This window comes from Neodiprion pinetum, chromosome 2, assembly GCF_021155775.2.
Source record: "Neodiprion pinetum isolate iyNeoPine1 chromosome 2, iyNeoPine1.2, whole genome shotgun sequence".
Classification (NCBI taxonomy): domain Eukaryota; kingdom Metazoa; phylum Arthropoda; class Insecta; order Hymenoptera; family Diprionidae; genus Neodiprion; species Neodiprion pinetum.
The window spans coordinates 21,049,444-21,074,134 of NC_060233.1; the positions used below are offsets into that span (position 1 = coordinate 21,049,444).

Genomic DNA, 24,691 nt, shown 5'->3' on the forward strand with positions numbered 1-24,691 from the left:
ACAAAAATAAATAATCAATAATTAATATTTCTATAAATTATTTTTTTATTTTTAAGTTAGGAAAAAATACAAAAAATGATAAAAATAGGATTTGTAATAATTATAATAACAAAGTAATCAATATTATCAAAAATAAAGTCGCTCAGTAAGCAAGAGCGTTACCGCTACGCCACGGAACTATTGCTGCAACCGGTAAAAAGGTTCCTTCTACTTAAGTTACATATAGAACTTTGAGTTGAAATTTCTCAATAATAAAAACGAATGGTGTCTTGCCGCTTTATATATTTATTGAGGGGACCGTGCCCTACAATATATATAAAAGTGATGGAAATCTGTGATTCCCAAGTTTGACACTCCCCTTGTTAGTCGAGATAATACAGTTATGAGCTGTAAGAAAGTCTATTCCCAAAATACCTTCATCCTCTATATCCGCTATAAAAACCTTATGTGGAGAGTCGATACACCCAAAAAGGTTAATTTGGACAGTAGCCTGTCTCAAAACCGGGGTCATCTCTCCAGTGGCTGTTCGCAGAGAAAAAGAGGGAACAATCAGGTCATCGGATTTAAAGAGATCCGATCGAACTACGGTTACTTCCGCGCCCGTGTCTATTACCCACAGACAATCGACGCCATTAACAGTACCACGCGCGTAAAGACCAGACTGTCGTAGACTTCTAATTAAAAACTGTTCTCTAAGAGGGCTTTCACTTCTAACAATCTGCGATGATTTTCGCCCTGACAAATCATCTGGAATTAGTTTTTTGGGTGAGTTTCTGTTGAAGAACTCGATTGAGGATTTGCTTCCCCTATTTCTATATTTTTCTTCCGCCAATTATAAGAATTTGGATTCGAACCTTGCATCGGTTTTCCACTAATTTTCTTAATTAGAAAACAATGATTGGCGTCGTGACCTGTTTTTTTACAAAATATACAAGTCAAGCTAGTTTGACTTGTCACGACCACGTTTTTATTTATATGCTGGTTTTGTTGGTTTTGAAAAGAACCTCGATTTCTTGGTTTAAAATTGTTACTGTTATTTCTATTTTTATAATTTTGAGGTTTTGACTCCTCCGAGTGTTCAAAACTTCGTCTTTCTGAGGTGTTTTCGGGCACCTCAATCCGACGAAGCTTGCCCAGCCCAAAATACTGTTTCCTCATTGCCTCCACCTCAAGGGCTTTGGCCGTTGCCTCCCGCAGAGAAGTGAGGCCCGATGTTCCAACGGCCATTTTAATTTCTGGATCACTAATTGCGTTTAGAAAGGCTTGAGTCGCTAATAAATTACGAGACGGCTCGTGATCTGGCAAAGCTACACGTGAAAGCCGTTCTATATCCTGGCTAAGAGACGCGAGGTCTTCGTCTCGTCCTTGTCTCCTAGTCTGTAATTGAGCCGTGTACAGTTTCGTCAAGTGGTCATTTCCGTATCTTAACTTTAGTGCAGAACTCAGTTTTTCATAATCAGAAATTTCTTCTTCAGACAATGCCGTTAAAACATTCAGAGCCGGCGTCCGAAGACAAGAAGCAAGGCTGTGGGCCCTCATGGCGGAGTCCCACTGATTATGTTTAGCAATTGTATTAAATTGACGTTCGTACTCCGCCCATGGAATCTTTCCATCAAAAATTGGCGGTTTCAAAGGACAAAAGGGTTTCTCATAAATCTGAGAAATAACCCCAGGAAGTCTCGAATTATTTAATTGGCTCAAATGAGAGTATTGAGGCCGAACCTGAGACAGAGGCTCGGAAAAATCAACCTCATTATTTACTCTATTTCTACAAACTGGGGATTCAACTACTCCCCTAGTAAAAGGCACAGACCTTGAATCTCGAACATCCTGGATTCGTCCTGGATGTCGGATTTCTTGTACAACGGGAACAGGAACAGGCGAGGGAACAGGAGAGGGAACAGGAGTAGCGACTCTAGAACCCTGCGGTGTAACAGCCGGTTCTCCAGTGCCACTCATTTGATGAACGGTCTGAAGAGCTGCCACAGTCGTCCGAAGAAGGTCTTGAAGATTAGTTTCTGAACGCTCTCGAGCCTCTCCAGTCGTCCGAAGAAGGTCCTGAAGATTAGCTTCTGAACGCTCTCGAGCCTCCGCTTCTCGCCTCCGTTGTTCCTGTTGCTCTTGAAGCAGCTGGATTAGTTGTTGCTGCTGTTGAGCAGCAGCTTCTTGTTGTTGTCTTGCCGCTTCTTGTTGTTGTGTTAAGATCTTTAACAGATCAATTTGAGAGATTGTCGAAGGAATTGAAAGAGGGTCCACTGAAGGTGATGGAATCGTTTCAGGGACCCGCGGATTCTCCATAACGAAAGGTTCTTCTCCGCTACTTTCTCTTCGACGTGAGCGCGTCAAACGACTGCTACTCATAATTAAAGTTCGCGCACTGAATTGACTCAATTAATAAGAACTCAAGATCCCGCTTCTGACACCAAATGTAACGTTTTTAGGCGTTACGTTAATAAAATATGGATCCGCGAGTTTACTTATTATCGAATCAAAAGAAATCAAGAGCGTGAACAAAAATATCGTGATAAATGCTTTTAATGCAAGATATGTGTTTCTCGTTTAAAGTCTGAAACAAGACTGTTTTTACAATAATATCGGTTGGCGCAGCAACCTTATTCTTTTTAAAGACATAAGAGGTTTATAAACGTCTTTTATCTATGCTGACTACTAGATCATTAAAGAGGGGGCAAAACGGGTGATTTCACCCTTTGTAACAATATGTTTATTTATTCAATTATTCAACTGCATTAACAATAAAGACTTACGTATGTTTTGTATTAAAAAATGTCTATAACACTGATATTCCCACATACCGTATTTGTTTGTGTTTGAATTTCGCGCGCGTCATAACCTTTTGGTGGCGTTGCCATATGTAAATTTTTTTCTAATTATTTATTAATTACTTTTATTACAAGCTCTAAAGTTATGGTTTTATTAATACACAATATTCCATTAATTTTTTTCTTTCTATTGATACCAATTTCATAGAAATCTGAACGTCCAATTTTGTGAAATAAAATAAAATCTGTGATTTCCCATAAGGATCAATGTTTAAGGCAAAAATTTTTAAATATTTTTATCTTTTCTTCAGTTCTCTGTAGGCTTCCAAAAATTTAACTGGTTAATTTTGATATTTTAATGCACCAATATGCCAAGTTTCATTAAATTCTGAACGTTTATTCTAAAACCGGTAGTACTACCTTAATGTATTGTAATTTGGAGCATCTATACAATGGATGAGAATTTATTGAAAAGTTCAAAGAAAACATACAGATAGATGAATAATCAATGATATAATTTCGTATTTTTAATTTTTCAAAATTATTCATCCATTAATTTGAGAAAAATAATTTATTTAAAGTAATTTTTTTTTTTAATCAAATTATTTGATCCAATTACCTCCATTTATATTCAATCATATTATTGTATAATTTATATATATATATATATATATATACAAATCAATTTTATTGAATAAGAGGATGAGGAAGAAATTTATTATTTCTGTTCTATTTTGATACATATTGTGACGTGGATTTTTCCTGCTCCTCGGCCACTCGGAGAAAATGACCGAGAACTTACCGCGTGTACAATAAATCGGCGTCCACGATGTACCCTGGATCTAAAAACGATATCGCGAAGTTTTGTTGGGCGCCTGGCGTGATTAACACGCCTCGAAATCATTATTGCGCTATACCTCGGGCATATGCTCAATAGCACAGTACCGCGGAAAGGGGAGACGTAATTTTTCGAGAGAGAGAGAGACACTTAAAATACACACGCTATTTAACGAAAGAAGTAAAATAAAATCTTATATTTCCCAATAGCGGTGATACAAAATCAAAAAAATGTGATCCAAGGGTCGCTCATCGCGATTCTAACAATAAGCAGAAAATTACACGTAACCTACTCTATTTCTTACTCTAATGAGCTCGCGGCTCCCTAACTAAAATGTCACTCAAGGATCACAGAATCTTCATACGCAATTCTCAATTTGCAAATTCGCCAGTTGTTCTCCATGGCGATTATTGCTCCCAACCGAAACTAGAACTAATCACTCGAAACCGAAACTAAAACTAATTATTCGACGGTGCGCCGTCGGGCTACCGAACAGACGGTGTCCTCAATCTCACCCGAGATCTCACCTGACTCGGAGCTTCGACGCTACCGCGAGCTGCCCTAAATTCGAACGAATCCGCAAACGTTACTATATTTCAAACGCAACCAAAACTCAATGCTCAAACTTCCCGTCTTAACTGCTGCTCAACGCAACGGCAATTTCGACTATACATCACCTCAACTCTACTAAACACTATCTTAACTAAACGGCAACTTAACTAAACACAAGCTCAAGGTAACATAACTCAATTTACATTATCTTAACTAACGGGTACGGAACTCAATCCAGCCGCAACTAAACGTAACCTAAACTATAAGCTATCGCAACGCATCCGAAATCAAACCTTCTCAAAATCCTCCAAAACGGTATCCGTTAATCCGAGCAGTCCAATTCGGCACTTCCCGACCTACACGAAAGGTGACACTGAAAAAAAACGATAACGCGGCTCGACCCGGTACAGCGAAATTCGGCTATACTTGATTTCACTAACGAGAAAGACTCAACCAAAACCCGTGACTCTACTCAACTTTCTCAGGAACTCAAAATTTACTCTTCTCCAACACGCGGACTCAGGCTACGGTCATCAAGCAAAAGAATCGGCAAAAGAATTTCGAGTACTTCTCTACAACGCAAATCCAAAACGGCTACCCGTTACTCGGCAAGCCTTTTCACAATTATGCTCGAAATTCAATCGCGGGGATAGAAGCAGCGCTGACCTTCTACATCCTTGCAACCCCTTTTTCATTCCCCTCGCGATTTTTGGGTGACTCCATTACTTTGCGAAACTCGCCAAAACGTGACTACTTATCACGACCGCCAGAACTAGAGTGGTTTCAAAAACCTATGACCTGCCGCAACACGGCTCTCGATACGCCATCCCATACGTGACGTGATACCCACAAGAATACGCAATAATCGATCCGTCATCGATTTCGTCGATCGCGCAACTTGACGCGCACCTTCAATAGCATCACTGCGCACAACTCAAAGCTACATCGCAATCTCGTCCTCCACGCAGTTCCATGACGTCTTGGCGGTGAGCGTGGTGCTCCCTCGTCGCTAGTCGGTCCGTCGCAAGTTCGCTAGTCAATTGTTGGCGGGGAAAAGGAGGAGAGGCTGCGGCGCGCCGGCCGCCAGCGGGAATCGCGTCCACCTTGGATTCCCGCGATGCGGGGATCTGCGTCGGCTCCCCGTTCGCAGCCTCGACATGCTACCTTTGCAATTGTCGCCAGTCGGCCACTTCACAATTTCCTCGAATTCGGTGTCAACTTCTTGCCTGATGCCGTTGTAGCTCGAGAAATGAAAAAAAACATAAAACCTGAAATATCTTTCGCTATTCGCTAAGGTGTCCCCTCTCGTAGTTTCGGATGCGTGACTCTAGTCCTCGCGCTCTTTTGCAAAAACTTCGCGACTCAATTTCGGAAATTCCTAAATTTTGGTTGCGCCCAGGGTTCAAGGAGCCCGTTGTAACGGGCATCAAAAATGCTACGTTACAATATATATAGACATATATACATAACTTTTGAAAAAAGAAAAATTTTCGATAAAAAAAATATTTGACATTAATTAAATTTTGGAAAAATGAATATTATTATTGAAGAAATCGTACATATTTTTCACTTATCTGCTCACATATGATTTGAAATAAAAATATTATTTATTGAAAACATGCCATCCAATGTACTTGATGTATTGTGATTTGGAGCATCTATACAATGGTTGAGAGCTCATTGAAAAGTTTAATGAAAACATACAGATAGATGAATGATTATTCATTTCATTCTTTGTTTTTTATTTTTAAAAATTATTCATCTAATAATTTGAGAAAAATAATTAGTTAAGATTGATTTTCTTTTTTATAATATAATTATTTAATTTAATGACCCCCATTCATGGTCAATTATATTAATGTATAATTTATGTATATATATAAATTAATTTTATCAATTAAGAGAATGAAAAAGAAATTTATTATTCACGCTTTATTTTGATATACATATATTTTTATTTTCGATCAAATATCAAAAAAAGAAAAATTTTCGGAAAAAAAAATATTTTACATTAATCAAATTCTAGAAAATAAATATAATGATTGAAAAAATCTTATTTCTTTTTTAATTATTTGCCCACATCTTAGGTGAAATAACAATATTATTCTTAAGAAAAATGCTGTTCAATGTACTTTATGTATTGTGATTTGGAGCATCTATACAATAGATGAAAACTTATTGAAAAGTTAAAAGAAAACATCCAGATATATGCATGATTAATTATTCAATTTCATATTTTTGATTTTCAAAAATTGATTGTTCAATAATTTAGGAAAAGTAATTTGTTTGGACTTTTTGTTTCAATATTAAATTATTGAATTTGAACACCTCCATTTATATTTAATTAGATCAGTGTATAATTTATATATATATATATATATATAAATTGATTTCATTAGATAAGGAGATGAGACGGAAATTCATTATTTATGTTTCAGTCTGATATATATATCATAATTTTCAATTGACTTTTAAAAGAAGAAAAATTCGAAAAAAAAAATATTTTAAAATTGATTAAATTTTCAAAAAATCAATATAATGATTGAAGAAATCTTATATATTTCTTGATTATTTGTTCACATATTAATTGAAATAAGAATATTATTTATTGAAAAAATGCTATTCAATGTACTTTATGTATTGTAATTTGGAGCATCTATAAAATGAATCAGAACTTCTTGAAAAGTTCAAACAAAACATACAGATAGGTAAATAATTAATTATTTATCCCATATTTCAGATCTTTGAAAATCCATTATTCATTGATTCAATAAAAATAATGTATTCAGATTATTTATTTTTTCTATTGTCAAATTATTCAATAAAATCACCTCCATTCATATACAATTATATGAATATATAATTTATATACATATGAATTAATTTTATTATATAAGAGGATAAGAAAGGAATTCATTATTTTTGTTTTATTTTCATATGTATATATATATATTTATGTATACAGGGTGTCCCCAAATTGCCTCCCACGGACTAGCCAGCATGATACCTCGTTAAAATCGAACCGAGAATTTCTTTTCCGGAAGCTCGTCCGACGCATAGTTTTTGAATTATAAGCGATAGCGCTGGGCCAATCAGAGTGCACCATTTCATCTAGATTTGCCGCCACGGAAATTGCTGTTTTGTTCGACTGGGTGAATTATTATTATCCGTTCACGAATTAAATATCGGCACCTCCCCTCTCCAAATTACAATACATGAAAAACATTGAATTAATATAAATTTATATATATATAAATTTATATATTATGTATATACATATATATTGAAACGTTTCGTGTTTGTTCGCGGGCTTTATTTTGCCAGAACTTCATACGCGATGTGTGATATTTAGCGCAAACTCGAATGATATATTTATTTTAAGAATTTCCTGTCTCTTGGATAGAGCTGCAGGATTCGGTCTCTGGACTCGGAAGGAAGGTGGAGAATGATTACTTGTTGATTGTGTGATTAACTCCTGGAAAAGCTTGAACAGTTTGACCGCTTCAACTTGGTTTTTCGAGATAGCCTCAGAATTTGTTTCCTTACCCTCATGTGCAAAGGCACGAGTGGAATAAACCCATCATCACAGGCCGTGTAAACGGCTGAGGATCAAACTTAGTCTGCGCGTGTGAAGCACGCACAGATCAATCGCTCTGAGAGGTTGACTCGTGATGCGAAATATTTATTTCCTGAAAGGAAATATTGCAATGATACGTGAATGATTTGTCCCCATGAGGCGGGATAAGAGACAGGACGAAAGTTTGGAATTTATTTTTCTGGTGATCTTTAAGAGATTTTCGATAATCTAGGAAGGGATAGTTCTTCCTTATTTACTCTGATATTAATTAGGTTTGCCTACGGCATGACTGACTGTTAATTGCGTGATAGCATGTTGGTCGGAAGGACGGTATTTGATAATGCTGGATCGTCGTTGACTAGTCGGTTTTGTGATTGATAATGATTCGTTTAGTGGGAACTAAGACAGAATATTATTTGAGTGATAGCATGGTAGTCGGAAGGACTTAGATGATAGTTCGGTTTACCTGTGGCTAGACTGAATATTATTAATGTGATAGCCTGGTCGTCAGAGGGACTGTATTCGACAATGAGGAATCGTCGCTGACAGTTGATTTCGATATTAATAATTATTCGTTTACATAGTACTGAAACAGAATATTACTTGTGTGATAGCATAGTAGTCAGAAAGACTTTGATAGTAATTCAGTTTGCGTATGGCAAGACTGAATATTACCAGCGTGGTAGTTAAAGGAAAGGGAATTATACGCAAACGTACCTTCACCTGTATTAAGACATGCAGTCGCAATGACCGTGACTCTCTACGGGTTCAGGTGTCCCACCTATGGGTCAAGGGATTGTGAGACGATCACCGTATCTGAGCTATGAGGTCAGACGCAATGCTGTTTTTCACTCAGACACGGCTCCCTAGTACCTAAGGAGTTTTTTATTGAAAACAAATAAAAATTATTAGTACGCTGAATGCCCTCTTTTTATGGAAAGTGGTGTTGAGGATTCCTAGAACGGGTAATCCACGTCTCCTGATCGTGGGTCCTTGGTATCCGGTTCCTCGTGGATATGGGAAGTTCCGTGAGTATGATCACGGATGGGTCTTCGCGTAGAAGACTTCGAAGATCTATCCGGGCGGTTGCTCAATAGGTGATAGATAGCTAGATCGACATTTGCGCTCGTCTTTTATACTCTTACTGTCTAGTTTTCGGGGATAGAGATTGGTCGCGTCCCCTGAAGAAGGGGTAGGTAAATCGTGTAATTTGATTGGGTTCCCGGTATGTGGTGGGGTTATCGAGTGGACAGTGAGATTTGGGCTCGGGTTTACCAAGCACAATATTAGGGGGCACGCGCCGAACCCCAGGTGTCGGTACGCCAGCCAGGCGTCCCGTCACAATACATATATATTGTGACGTGGTATTTCGTACGCCGTCACATTGTTTGATTATTGCACTTCCCTAGGTACAAATATCGCTAAAAATAACGAAAGCACGTCTGAGGCCAATACTCCAAAAATGAACGACTAATTATCTTTAAATTGAATTCTCTTTACTGAGCTAATGTTATGCTATTTTTTAATTCTTTAACGCTCTACGAGAACCATCTACGAGGCCTCCGCTTCAAGATACCAGGACACTGCCTGACAGGGGTCACGTACCAGCTTAACATCGACCACCACCGACTACAGGACGAACGAATACCGCTGAAACCACTCCCGATGGATGCCTATCTAGTTGTCGAACAGGGTCGTGCGTGATGCACAAGCAGTACCTCCAACCATTTAAGACTTATCGGCCAGGAGCCGAATCACGAATAAATGCTTCTACCGCTCGGATGCATCGTCAGGCAGCGTACAGGGCTGTGCGTCAAAAACACAACAAAGCCTCCCGTCGATGATACTTATCAGCCTGGAGCTGAACCGACCATGACACCTACGAAGTCGTTGTCTATCAAATAGAGGACGGTTTTCTCTTCACGAACCGTCCTATCGAAGGACTGTGGCGTGGAATAGGCTAGGATATGCTGACCACATGGATCTGGTGGATATAGTGTGGGGATCCGGGTTGAGGGCCATTACCACCAGATCGTTCCGGCATAAGGGCTTCAATGAGCGAGGGCCGGGATGCAGCGCCAACGAAATAGCTACAACGGGGAGTACCAGTAAAGCAAGGAGTGAAGTACAGTCGGTCGCAAGTACAAGAGATCGGTGACGCAATATTATCGCATACCTGAATATCGCAACTCATGAGCGGTACGAGCTCCCCTCTCACCAACGATGCAGCACAGCCGAGGGTAAACATCTCCGACCACCTTCCGACGTCCCGATACCTTGATACCTGTCGTCGAGGAAGAAGAAAAACAAGCGGCGAGGGATTATCGCCGCCTACCCGTAGACCAGACCTACGCGACCTGCTGGTCCAATTAGAATACCGCAAATTTGGGGAAAAATCACGTGACAGCAGCGCGACGAAAATCAAGATCATCGCTCGTCTCGACACTCTACGTTCAGTTTTCGCTCTAAGAAGACGTGCTATCGCTATATCGTACCGCTATTATTATCTCTTATATCTCTCGTATTGTAAATTCAGTTTTGCTATTACTATCTCTTGTATCTCTCGTATCGTAAATTCAGTTTCTCGCTTTTGTTACCGCATCTTCAGTGCCTTCTCTATCTTCTTTTTACGTAAGTGAGGTTTCTTTTCTATTTTGTGAAGCCACGAAATTACTTGCAATATATCGTATCTTTATCTCTCTCTCTTTATCTCTATCTTGCAGTTGGTCTGCGTGAGCCACCTGGGCTCGTACCTTAGACTCTATTATCTCTTATCTTTTCCCTTTCTATTTCTTATTGCAAGCAACTTCGCGACTGGTTGACTATTACTTACGCATTGTTAGTGACTATCGCTTTATTTTACTATCTTTCTTTTCTGGAATATCTAAATGTCAAATATCGCTGTATACCAGCGTGTTCTCTTGGATGATCAATTTTTATCTTGGTTATCGAGCATTACTATTTTGCAATACTTTCTCCGATTAATTCGTATCTGTTTCTTTACCTATTACCTTTGATTGATTTATCTCAGCGAGTGTACCGCGTGAGCGATCTTACATCGCCGCGGGGTCCCGCTCGTCGTTCATTTGACATTGGAGTATTGTGCCGTATCGCATAACATCTTTTTCATTATTTTCTTCGCTAATATCGCTGATCGTAGTTGCCCGTAGTCTCTTTGGTTTGTCGTATGTTGCATATTAATTCTCTTGAATATTATTTGTCTTATCTTGAATTATCTTTTTTCGTACCGAACATTATCGCTTTTTCTTCTCACACTCACCGCAAACTAAAGACTATGTATTAACTGTTAGTATCTATATTTTATAATAATTCTCTACTTGACCTGTTCCCTTGAATTTACCTTGTGATTAATAATTCCCTGCCTCTGTTATATCGCTGATAATTCTGGTGATGTGAGAACTATCACAATTTCTGTATCTCGCATGTGTCTTATAATCGCTTCTCATATTTTATGGCTTACTGATCAATGCTCAATTTGAGTACCGTATATCTTTTCTGTTCTGCCTATTCATTTCAATACCGTGTTAATCATTACCTCGAATCATAGTATTGCGAGCCGATGCATATTTCCCGCTTATTCTGAAACTACTCTGTTATTTGTTAAATCTCTCGCTTAACTTTTTTCTGGCTGTAAATATTGTTAATTATCGCATCTATCTTAATTGTATCTCAATCTCTTCAGTTGTTTGCTTGTTATTAAAGTTTATCGCTTCCTAACCAATATATTTGATACTATTTCTGCTTCACCTGTTTCTTATTTTATCTATTTGATTCAACCCTTCCCCTCTACCATTATCTTGTCTATACTAAGCAAGCTGTGCAAAACCGTCGTAGAACCTGACCTTACCTTCATCTATTACCTTTACCTTTACCTTCATCTTTTTCTCTAATTATCTATTCTCTGACGCATGTGCGTCTGGCGCCCAACAATTATCTCTTTCCCTTTTCTCATCTCTCTATATCTCATTATTCAGGTTAGTGACTGCGCCGTAAAGTAACCAATTATCTCATTTCTTCGTTTAACCCTCGCGAAAAATTTTATGGTTACAATATATACAGTATAATTTTTGATGAACTTTTAAAAAATAAAAATTTTAGAAAAAAAGAAACATTCTACATTTACTAAATTTTCAACAAATAAATATAATTACTAAAAAAATCTCATATATTTCTCAATCGTTTGCTCACGTACGAATTAAAATAAAAATATTATTTTTCGAACAAAGCGATTTGATGTACTTTATGTATTGTAATTTCGAGCATCTATACAATGGATTGGAACTCAATGAAAAGTTTGAAGAGAACATACAGATAGATGAATAATTAATTATTTAATTTCATATTTTTCATTTTTTAAAATCAATTATTCATTGATTGAGGGAAAATAATTCATTGAGATCAATTTTTTTTTCTATTCATGAATTTTTTAATCCAATTACCTCCTTTTAGATTTAATTATATCAATGTATGATTCATATATGTAACTGAATTATACATCATACATTATACAATGGATTAGAACTTATTGAAAAGCTTGAAAAAAACATACAGTTGGATAATTAATTGATTATTCAATTCCATATGTTCAATTTTTAAAAATTAATCATCCATCAATTTGAGGAAAATGATTTATCGAGATAAATTATTTTATTTAGTATATGATTGATAAATCTCCTTACCTCCACTCATGCTCAATTATATTAATGTTCAATTTATATACATATGTCGGGGGTGAAGCCTCGGAAAGGCGGAGAGGATGTAGGATTTGCTTTACGTGGATTGCTCATTGTAAAAAGCGCGATGATCCCAACACGTCCGGTCAATTCCCTTGCTTTTCCGTGACTGTCGATTTCATCCAAGCGTTGTTATAAACAAACCATTTGTTTGTTCTATTTTCAAAACATGTTGAATAACGCTTGACGCTTGATACGGCGGACTCATTCAAAGTTCAAGTTTCGAATTCACTTGATGATGCATCCTCTTTATTCTTCTCCGACATATCTCTCGATCTAATGAAAAAGTTTCAAACAAATGAACGTAGAAAAAGATTAAAATAACAATAGTGAAAAAAAGACTATAATAAAAATAGTATAAAAAAGATTATAATAACAATAGTATACGCATGAAGTTGGCGGTGGGGTGAGATCCCAAAAACAAAACAAAAAGCATCTAGCAAACCCTTTGACAGCTGTCATCGGCTGTTCATGACAGTCTTTGACAAATATCTTTATAGGTATCTGTTTCTGACGCGCAAAAAATGACCATGCAAACGAAAATTATCAAGATGATTCCCGACGGGAATTGTCTTTTTCGCGCGTTGGCGTATTGTGTATACGGCACTCAAGATCGACACGCAGAGGTGAGACTGAGTATCGTTTCAAATATAGTGGATAATTGGTCTACATTTGCGGGTTTTATTACAGGTAATGAGTCAAACGGTGCTGTGATTAGGTCACCTGGTGATTACAAATCACATATGAATGAAAATGGAATATACGAAGGAGAAGCAGAATTAGTTGCAGCTGCGGACATTCTTAAGATATGTTTAATCGTGTATCGCGAAGAAGAAATTCATCCACACCGGATCGGATCACAAAATGAAACACAATTCTCGCTACTCTTCACCGGCGACGGAGACAGTGGACACTTTCATATCTTGCAGAACCAAAATAAAATTCAGATAGTGAGTAATAAGTATGAAAAATAACAATCAAATAATAGTAAATCTAAATATATCACCAAACAGTGAAAAGGACAGCCAGGATTCACGATGACAATAGAGAAAGGAGAAGTTTCAAGCAGCAGATAAGGCGATGAAGATGGTGGATGGTCAGAAGTATCACAAAAGAAAGAGGAAAATAAAATTGTAAGTTCGAAGAACCAAATAAGTCATAGAATAATATCCATCAAATATTCGTATAACCAGGTAAGAGGACGACCAGGATCGATGTTGACCACAAGAGGAAGAGGTGTTTTGCAGAATGAACAGCAACGCAAATATAGAGAAAAAAATAATATGAAGAAGGTGATTTTGGAGAATAACCGGCAGAGCGGTAGTAAAAATAATTCAACGAGGGGTGTTGAAGAATTGGAAGAATCGATTGTGATTATTGATTTGGAAAATAAATCAAAAGGACGACCAACCAATGTGATGGACATAGAAGAGCGAAAAGTCATACGACGGGAACAGCAGCGAAAATATAGGGAAGCGAACAAAAAATATCATACTGGCTTTTCAACCAACGAACAGAAAGGAGGAGTTTCAACCAGCAGACAAGGCGATGGAGACGGTGAATGGTCGGACGTCTAACAAAAGAAAAAGGGAAATAAAATTGTAAGTGCGAATAGCCAAATAAGCCAGAGATTAATAATAAACAAATATTCCTATAACCAGGCAAGAGGACGACCAGGATCTATGTTAACCACAAAAGAAAGAGGTGTTTTGCGGAGTGAACAGCAACACAAATATAGAGAAAAAAATAATATAAAGAAGGTGGTTTTGGAGAATAACGGGCAGCGCGGTAGCAAAAATAATTCAGCAAGTCAAGGAGATAGATCGATATCAATAGAGAAGGAACACCAATTTTCAACCAACGAATGGAAGCTTAGATTGATGAAAAAAAGAAAAGTGAGCACAGAAGGAATTGAAGTGGACAGCAAGAGACAACGAGATGAAACGTAAGACGAAAAAGTGTGTCGACGACTTATATGCAAGAATAACGTATCGGAAATTTATGGTTGTGATGAAACATTAAGTAACAGTGATACGTTGAAATCGATGGAGAAGGAACTGTCTGTATTCAGCCAAACAATAGAAGATAGCAGAGACAGCTTGGAATTAGACAGAAACAGAGAACGAGTGGAAGCAATGAACAGTGAATCAATCATTGCTGAGCATCGTTACAACGGGGATATTGAAAAAGGCATTTTAAAAACTGTGGAGCAACTAGACATGGTTGAAATGAACGTAAAATGTAATCATTGCAATGCAGAAAGGTTTAAATATGAAACAGGAAGGGTGGCAAATAATTGCTGTCATGGAGGAGAAATAACATTACCACCATTAACGGAATATCCTGATGTACTTCAACGTCTGCGAGAAGGGAATGACGAAGTATCAAGACACTTCAGACAACATATACGATCATATAATGACGCGTTTGCGTTTGCATCATTCAATTGCACCGTGGCAGATCTGGGGAATTGAGGATCACATGTGATAAAAATAATCGTGGATGTGAGTTACAAAGTATCTACAAGTTCAGAAACCGCAAACAATAACCGACCGAGATATGGACAAATTTATTACATCTGCGACGCACAAACTCAGCTAGCGCTGAAAGAAAATGACGCAAGAAGAGCAAACCTGTTAAAAATTATTGTTCGACTGATAATAGATATCAACCCTTATGCAGCAAATTTCAAAACACCGTACGAGCGGTTTGTTAAGGGAGAAAGCCTGGCGAGTTTAAACTTTGTTGCACTCAAGGAAGACGATAGACGGCGGTACAATGCGCCAACCTGTGGTGAGCTAGCAGCTCTGATCGTTTCAAATGACGGGGCAGTATATGCAAATATAGAAGTACAAGTATTTCCAAAACAAGATCGTGCAGTTGGATATGTGCCGAAATATTTGCATCACGTTCATCAAATGACTTTTCCATTATAATTTCCCAACGGTGATTTAGGACGGAGCTATAATATGAAATACATATTATACAAAATAAACAAGACAATCTCTCCTGTTCAATACTATGGACATCGATTGGTCTTACGTCGAGGCGAAGCACAGAATCAGTTGTTGCGGAGCGGACGATTGACACAACACTATGTGATTCACGCATATCTCACAATCGAATCGCAGCGTTTATTGTTTTGAAGAAATAATCAGAAGCAATTGCGTGTAGAATGTTACAAGGGAATGACTCATCACATATCAAATAGTGAAGCGAATACTTCGGATCGAACAAGACTTGGGAACCAAATGATTTTACCATCATCATTTTCCGGCAGCATGCGACATATGCAACAGCAGTACCAAGATACAATGGCAGTAACAAGGAAAGTTGGACGACCGGATTTATTCATCACAATGTCATGTAATCCTAAATGGCCGGAAATATGTACGGTATTAAAAGATTTTCCTACAGGTACCACTGTAAACGACATTCCAACAATAGCTTGTCGAATATTCAACATGCGGCTACAACAGGCACTAAAGGAAATCGGAAGCGGTTCAGTATTTGGAAAGATTGAAGGATACGTATACACAGTTGAATTTCAGAAGAGAGGCTTAACGCATGCTCACATACTATTTATCTCAAATAACAATGACAAACTTATGACTCCAGAAGCAATTGACAGTTTTATATCTGCAGAAATACCAGACAAACGAATACATCAACAACTATATCAATCTGTCACATCACACATGCTACACGTCCCTCACACATCCAAAATACCATGCTGGAATTCGGTAACGAAGTCATGCTCAAAGAACATTCCGAAAAACTTAGTGGAAAACACTGATATAAGCGGTGGCGGTTTTCCAAAGTATCGCAGACGAAAAAATACAGACGTCAACTATTACCGCAACCACGTGGAAGGAAGAAATATCCAAGTAGACAACAGCATGGTTGTGCCTCACAATCCATACCTACTTGCAATGTACGATTGTCACATGAACGTAGAACATTGTGCGTCAATAATGGCTATTAAGTATGTCTTCAAGTACATCCACAAGGGACATGATCGTGCAAGAGTACAGATAACTGATTCAAACAGCAAGAGTGATGGTCAGCCAATAATCAACGAAATACAGGATTATGTAGATTCGCGTTACGTAGGACCGATGGAAGCAGTTTGGCGTATACTAGAACTGCCAATGCATGGACTAAGTCACGCAGTCACACGCTTACCTGTACACCTACCGGCGCAGCTATACGCAACGTTTGAGGATGGTAGAGAAGTCAAAGCCGCTACAAATGAAAAAAAGTGGAGAACCCATCTTATTGCATGGTTTGAATTGAACAGCATAGATGAAATGGCAAGAAATATAACTTACACGAACACGCCAGATTACTATTCGTTTCAAGAAGCAACAAAAACGTGGAAAAAAAGAAAATATGCATGCAAAGTAGTGAGTAGAATGACAAATGTTTCACCAAGGGATTCCGAAAGATTTCACCTCAAACTAATCCTTGGACATGCGACAAATGCAAGGAGTTTTATAGATTTACGCACTGTAAACGGGAAGGAATGGAATACATTTAGAGAGGCTGCAGTGGATATGGGTTTAACTGCGACAAATGACGAAGCTTTAAAAATATTCGACGAAGCTGTTTCAATACTTATGCCGAAACGGTTACATCATTTTTTTTGTGTGGTATTTAATCGGTGAAATGCCATCGAACGCGATAGATTTATGGATTACTCACAAGAAAGCACTATCTGAAGACTTCGTGGATCAGCACGAAAATAGAGCACTATGTACAATTGAGCATCTTCTCAGAGCTGAGGCAAGATCATGTGCAGATTTTCACTTACCAATACCGGAGATAATTTTCAAAAATAAAGCAGAAGAAATAACAGTGGAAAACATAGAAACCTTTGCAAAGAAAGGTAATGAACTGGTAGAGCAATTAAACAACGATTAGAAAATAATTTATACACAAATTTTTGATAATATTATGTCTGACAAAAGCACTGATAGAAAACAAGAAAAATGCTCTTACACCAATGGATCAGGAGGAACAGGAAAAACATTTTTATACAACGCATTGTACTACATGTTGAAATCTGAAAAAAAATGTTGCATGTATTGCTTGGACAGGTATAGCAGCTATCTTACTACCATATGGAACAACCGCGCACAAAACATTTGGATTACCATTGACACTGCAAAAGGAAGGAACAATTTTCACAAATGCAACGATGAAGAAAAAAATACAAAGTATAGATGTATTTATATGGGATGAATGTTCGATGATACCGAAAAATGCTTTAGAATTGATCGACACCACGTTAAAAGATATAATGGAAGACACATCACCGTTTGGTGGGAAGACTATAATACTAGGTGGAGACTTCAGACAAGTTTTACCCATTGTGAAACGAGGAGGTAAACAACAAATAATAGCGGAAACAATTAAATACTCTACACTTTGGAGTATATTCGAAAAATTAAGCTTGAAAAAAAATATGCGAGCAAAGGAGGATGCCGCAAAGTTTTCAGAGTGGTTACTTAATATAGGTAATGGAGAAGTGGAGCTGTTTGTACCAGAGAAAGAAATACAATGCAACAATTCAATAGACGATTCATATCCAAGAAATTTGCCACTTGATGAATTAACAAACAGAGCCATCTTAGCTCCATTGAATGTCGAAGTTAATCAGTTAAATAAAGAGATACTACGCAGAATGAATGGCAATATATTCGAATCAAGAAGCGTAGATTACGAAACATTACAAGGAATTGATACTGCGGAAGCAGCACTTGACGAAGAAGCTACTCTGCGATATTCGATAGAATATTTAAATGGATTAATGCCATCAGGTTTACCACCACACAATCTACAGCTGAAAGTCGGAGGAATTGTGATGTCATTGCGAAATTTATCAATATCAGATGGTTTATGCAATGGTGCACGGTTAGTTGTAAGAGAAATTCACTCTAGAATTTTGATTGGTGAACTTCTAATCGGAGAGCGAAAAGGGCAAATAGTAGAAATACCAAGTATTAAATTAGATACGCGGGGAGATACAGATATGCCATTTATCCTCCATAGGCGACAGTTTCCAGTCAGGTTGGCATTTGCAATAACTATAAATAAATCACAAGGACAAAGTTTTGACCACGTGGGAATATTCATTGACCGACCAATCTTTGGACATGGTCAACTCTACGTTGCATTGTCACGATGCAGGTCGAAGAAAGGTATAAAAATTCAACTGAAAAAGAATGAAAATGCGATAAAGAACATTGTGTACAAGGAAATTATTGAATAAATACTGCATAATGTATATACATCAAGGCCACAAACAAACAAATAAACGTGGACGAACTTAAAAGAAAAATGCACAGGAGGTGATAGGAGTTCGAGAGGCCGAGGGGTTGACCCCCTCTACTGACTTCACCGGGACCTCATACGAAGAAGGAAAAAAAGTATTGTATAGAGGAGAAAAGAAGCGAAAGTGAAAAAAAAAGGAGGAGAGAATACAAATGAAAAGAATACAGAATCAGCAATGAAAGAAAAACCAGCAAGAATATAAAAATCACTGAAAAAATGGACAACAGAGAAAAGAGAAAGAAAAGCCAAGAGGAGCAAGAAGATGCAAAAATAGGTAGCAGCATAAAACGATAAAGAGGAAATAAAGCAAAACGTATGGAAATTTAAACAATCGTGATTTGTAATTGGATGTTCAAATATATAAATCACTTCCACTAAGTATTTTCCTATTTTGTGATTATTCAGATGTTAATTCACACGTGTCGGTCATTTGCTGAAAAAGCCGAAACGCATGCAATGAAATAGAAACTTGTGAGAAAATAAATGTTAGCCTGTGAAATTATGAAATTAGGAAACAAATAGTTAGATTAGAAAAAAGATATAAGGATGTATTAACTGAGTTAAAGGTGAGAAAAAAATGTAAATTACCAGAAATAAAAAAATGATAAGAGTACAAATTTGTTGATGTAAAAATGCAAATATTTTTACGATATTCATACCATATTAAATTTCTAGATAAATAAAAGAAATATATAAGTACATATCTATTATACCTATACATGCAACAAAAAAATTAATTACAAATAATTATATTCTGACATTTGACAGTTTAAATGAAACACCGTAGCTAATAAAAAGAAGCAAAAAAATAAGAATAGGTGAGCGCTGCCCAGTTTAGTGATATTTTGTTTTGTCAACAGATAAATTAAATCAAACATGCCGAACAAAGTAAGTATATCATTGGAAGTATGAATGAATAAATAGCAAAGTAAGCAGTATGATAAAATTAATGAACATTCTCGAAACAGGACAGCGACGAGGTTTTGCAGCAGTCGGGCGAGAAAATACCAGGTGAAGCATGTCGATATAATATAATAGTATGTAAATCCAAATTCAACTCGGCAAACCAAAGAGCCGGACGCTTTTTGAGAATCATTACCAGTGAATTCTACAGCTAGCCATAAAAAATGGAAAAATAATTACTTATGTACAATCATTTGTCAAAAAAAGAAAAAAATATCGACATTTGAAAATACAGTCAAACACGTATGAATCCCTAAGCAAATAATTTAACGCCTATTTTACCAAAACAAGATGACGGATTAGATGATCTGCTGCGCGCAGCAGCAGAAGCAGCAGAGGAGGAGCTGTTGCTTGAGACGGACGACGAAGAGTGGTCCGTCTACGTATGGTAAATGAAAATTATACAAGGAAATGTAAAGAAAATGATAAAAAACGAAAGAGGTCAACTTCGAACTAAATATAAAGTAAAAAATGTAAAATAAATTTATTTTAAAAGAAAAAAGGATTGATATCAATTATTTGTACATTATAAACCAGACACAGTAGACTCTATATATCTATATGTAAAGCCTATCCGACACAAAACTCGATTCAAGAGAAGAAGTTCCTAGAAAGAAACAAAACTCATGGAAAAACAAAAGACCAATACAAAACAAACAACTTCGAATATTGAAGACATCAGTTCGTTGTTGTTCTCCGGCCGGTACGCACGCCGGCCGGGGCCTATTCTATACTCCCCAACTCCTCAACTCCTCGACTAATCAACTCCACAATTGCACAACTCTTCAATTCCCCCAAGAGCACTTCCAAATATTGGTCGATAATGTGTCCAACAACCCTATATTGTTCAAAGAAAAATGGTAACCTCATCGGAAGCAAAGGATTGAAAGGGTAAACACAACATCTACACACTACAGTCTCCTTACATCGTGCATGCAGAGAAGAAATTCTTATTCATACAAATCGGGCACATGAAAACAAATTTGAACTCACTGGTTATGAGAGAAATTAATGACAACAGAGTCAGGGCGGCTAGGTGGTCTAGTGGAGTAAGTCTCCGGTAAAGCATCGCTAGATGCCAGGTTCGATTCCTGGCTCCGTCGTTAATTTTTCAAATTCACCAGTTGTTCAAATTTACATATTTTCAAAAATGGTAACCGACTGAGAGCCCGAAGGAGGTACGTGACCAGGGCGCCGTATTCACGGCTCAACATCAGTCCGCACAATGGGATCTCAACGGTCCAAGGAGCTGCGCCCGCATCTTGCTCCGCCTTGATGGCAACGAATGTAAGCTCTTTAAGAAGTTTGTTAATTGATGAAAAATAATTCAATTCTATTTTGAAAGATCCCTAAAAGAACAAGCCAACAAGCCTACGCCATTTGAAGAAAAACGGTAACCGACCGAGAGCCCGAAGAAGATATGTGACCAGGGCTCCACATCCACGGCTCAACATCGGTCCGCGCAATGGAATCTCAACGGTCCAAGGAGCTGCGCCCATCTTGCTCCGCCTTGATGGCAATGAATGTAAGCTCTTTAAAAAGTTTATTAACCATTGAGAAATTATTCAATTCTATTTTGAAAGACCCGTAAAAGAAGAAGAGATTGTGTTTCAAAATTTGCTTTCCTGCAGTGATTATTTTGTGCAACTGGTCTCCATTTTGTAGTTTCGAGGCGGGGCGACGCTTTATTAGTCGAAATCGGGTTTCGGTTAGTTTGATTTTCTGCGTTGTACCTAACGCTTAGTCGGAATCGGGTTTCGGTCAACTTGATTTTCTGCGTTGTACCTCATAATCGCCCCGAGCGTTGCTCAATAATTAAGAAAGAATGATTTTTAAGATAAGCTTGTTCTTTTACGGGTCTTTCGAAATAGAATTGAATTATTTCTCATTAATTAATAAACTTTTCAAAGAGCTCACATTCGTTACCATTAAGGCGAAGCAAGATGGGCGAAGCTCCTTAGACCGTTAAGATCCCATTGCGCGGACCGAAGAAAGTACGTATTCACGGCTCAACATCGGTCCGCGCAATGGGATCTTAACGGTCCAAGGAACTGTGCCCGCATCTTGCTCCGCCTTGCTGACAACGAATGTAAGCTCTTTGAAAAGTTTGTTAATTAATGAAAAATAATTCAATTCTAATTCCGTAAAAAATCAAGCATATCTTAAAATCATTCTCTTTTGATTACAGAGCAACGCTCGGGGCGATTGTTAGGTACAACGCAGAAAATCAAACTGACCGAAACCCGATTTCGACTAATAAAGCGTCACCCCGCATCGAACCTACAAAATGGAGACCAGCTGTACAAAATAATAAGTGCAGGAAAGCAATTTTTGAAACACAATTTCATGTAATCTTTGTGTTATTCCAATATAGAAAATCTATTTACTTTTTTTTTGTCTTTCACTTAATAAGGTTTATTCCTTCAGAAAGTAAGTATAGGTTAACCTACGCATATCAAGAAAGTACAAAAATCTTTAAAAACTTGATGAGCCGTAGCTTCTGCATTAATAACCAAGATGGGAGCTGATAAAGAAAAAAAGGTTTGTTTTATCAACCAATCCTCATGAACCTCATGAATAGTTCTGAGGAGCTCTAAAGAAATGTTCGATTCTTTTTCACGGGAACGGGAACTGACTCGGGCGAAAGAAGTTTCTGGGGAAACTCGCAAATAAACAATTGAATCTACTCTGAGCTCAGACGAGCGAAAGCGAAGATCGAAATTTTTCATCAATCAATGAGATTCAAAGTCAACTTCGAACTAAATTTAAAGTGAAAAATGTTAAATAAATTTATTTGAAAAAACAAAGGATTGATATCAATTATTTGTACTTATTAACCAGACGCAGTAGACTCTGTATCTCTATACGTAGATATACGTAAAAAAATCTGAAAATAATAACTATAGCAAAATAAGTCGCCGAATGCAATTGGGGTTGCATGGCATCGGGAGTTTTGTACATGTGAGTGGATTTGTTGACGAAAATAATCTGAGCAGACCTGCATAGGGAGCCAATAGCAATGTCGGGTTGATCGGAAACAACCGACTAGACAATGCGTAAGGAAATAGTGAGGCGCGTAGCGCCGAGATGGGGTTGCCGCGCGAAGCGCGCAGGGGCGAAGCCCCTAGTATATAAAAATAATACATTATTATAATTTGATATAAATGGAGGTAACTGAATTGAATAATTTTTTTTTAATAATTGTATTTATTTTTAAAAAATTAATTAAATGTAAAAATTTTGTTTTTTCGAATTCTCCTTTTTTTCAAAAGTAAATTGAAAATTATAATATATATGTCAGAAACACACAAATAATTTGTGTTAAAAATAAAATAGAGAGAGCAAGAGTGTGCTCTCAACACACAACAAATATCTCACTGACGGCCGCAGTGACACAGCGTACACAATTTATTGGATGATTTGATACATAGATTAAAAGATGCAGAATAAACGTTATAAAGAGATCTCTCGATGGTGGTGCTAGCGTAGTGTATCGCGCAGAGCCTTTTCAAAATATGTTCCTTCTGACTCGATGACCCGAGAGAGAGTGCCAGGAATGCATTCCCCAAAAGCCTGAGACCTCTTCGCACTTCTTTATTCTTTATGTCCTAGGCCTCTACGCGATACAACCCACTCGTGGTACCTGCACCACGCACCCCCAACAGGCTGAGTATTTCTTAAACATCCTGACGACATATGGTCACTCGATGTTCGACATTCGACCCTCCATAAACGTCATAAAAAAAGGTCGAGTGCGTCGTCCGGACTTCGTCTTCGACTGCGATGCGACATATATAATTGCAATATAAATAATAAATTTATTCATAATTTTTTTTATTCAATCAATTATATATATATACAAATTATACATCTATATAATTTAATATGGGTGGGGACAATCAAATTGAATAATTTATTGATATAAAAAATAATTAATTTGAATGAATCATTTTTATTAAATTGAGAAAAAATTAATTTGAGAAAATTAAAAATATGAAAACATATAACTAATCATTTATCTATCTTTATGTTTTCTTCAAACTTTCCAATAAGTTCTGATCCATTGTATGAATGTTCCAAATTACAATCCATAAAGTACATTAACTGGCATTTCTTTGAAGAATAATATTTTCATTTCAATTAATATGTGAGCAAATAATTGAAAAATGTGTAGGAGTTTCTTAATAATTATGTTTATTTTTGAAAAATTTAATGAATGTAAAAATTTTGTTTTTTTCTAAATTTTTATTTTTTTAGAAGTATGTTACGGGGTAGATTGCGTAGGCTCCGATGAGCGCTAATCGGAGCTTACTCCACGCCCAGCCAAGGTGTTATTTGGCTATTATAGGGTCCGTTCACGTCGACTATGCACTCGCGTGCTACTACTCCCAATGCAGGAAGTGAATGGAATAGAAAGGGATTGGTATTAAGGGAAGGTAAACGATTTAGAGTATATGATTGTTTATTAGTGGTCAATGCAACGGAGTCGGTCAAGGGGAAAAAGGGATGGTCTTGGTTTAGAGGGATAGGTGTCTTGCTTGAGCGCTGGGATGGATCTGCCTGGTTTTGCGGGATGTAGCAGGCAAGCTAGCCGCGAGTTACAGAAGAATCTGCTGACTCGCGAACGATAAGAGTAGACTACAGAGCGTAAGGAAACTAAGAGCGTGGGAAAGGAATATGAAGTCTGGAGGACGTAACACGCCCCCGCTTGGGGAAGAACATTCGGTGAGGGTACGAAATAGGATGTTCGGAAGGCAGCGGAATGCCATAAAACGTAGTGACTCACTTATAGAATATTACAAAGAAAGGTCTTAAAATCTAGCACCTAGATATTAGTGCGCGTGTAAGTGAGTTAGTGTACATTTGAATAAAAAAAAATTTATAAATGACA

The 24,691-nt window shown here is 37.3% G+C and overlaps 1 protein-coding gene across 1 annotated transcript; it reads left to right on the forward strand.

Moving 5' to 3' along the window:
- Positions 1-14,546: 14,546 nt before the first annotated feature.
- Positions 14,547-18,775, forward strand: LOC124212245 (uncharacterized). The gene is made up of 4 exons (XM_046612124.2): positions 14,547-14,742; positions 15,919-17,131; positions 17,280-17,389; positions 17,601-18,775. Exons 1-4 carry the CDS (start codon positions 14,547-14,549, stop codon positions 18,773-18,775), a joined length of 2,694 nt encoding a protein of 897 aa, XP_046468080.2.
- The last annotated feature ends 5,916 nt before the right edge of the window (positions 18,776-24,691 follow it).

Bases quoted from the DNA above. Each gene is read 5' to 3' on its own strand.
- LOC124212245 (XM_046612124.2), top strand. From the start codon at position 14,547: ATGGAGAAGGAACTGTCTGTATTCAGCCAAACAATAGAAGATAGCAGA. The intron at 17,132-17,279 runs GTTACATCATTT...GCATCTTCTCAG, and splicing joins TCAATACTTATGCCGAAACG to AGCTGAGGCAAGATCATGTG. The intron at 17,390-17,600 runs GTAATGAACTGG...TTGCTTGGACAG, and splicing joins AGAAACCTTTGCAAAGAAAG to GTATAGCAGCTATCTTACTA.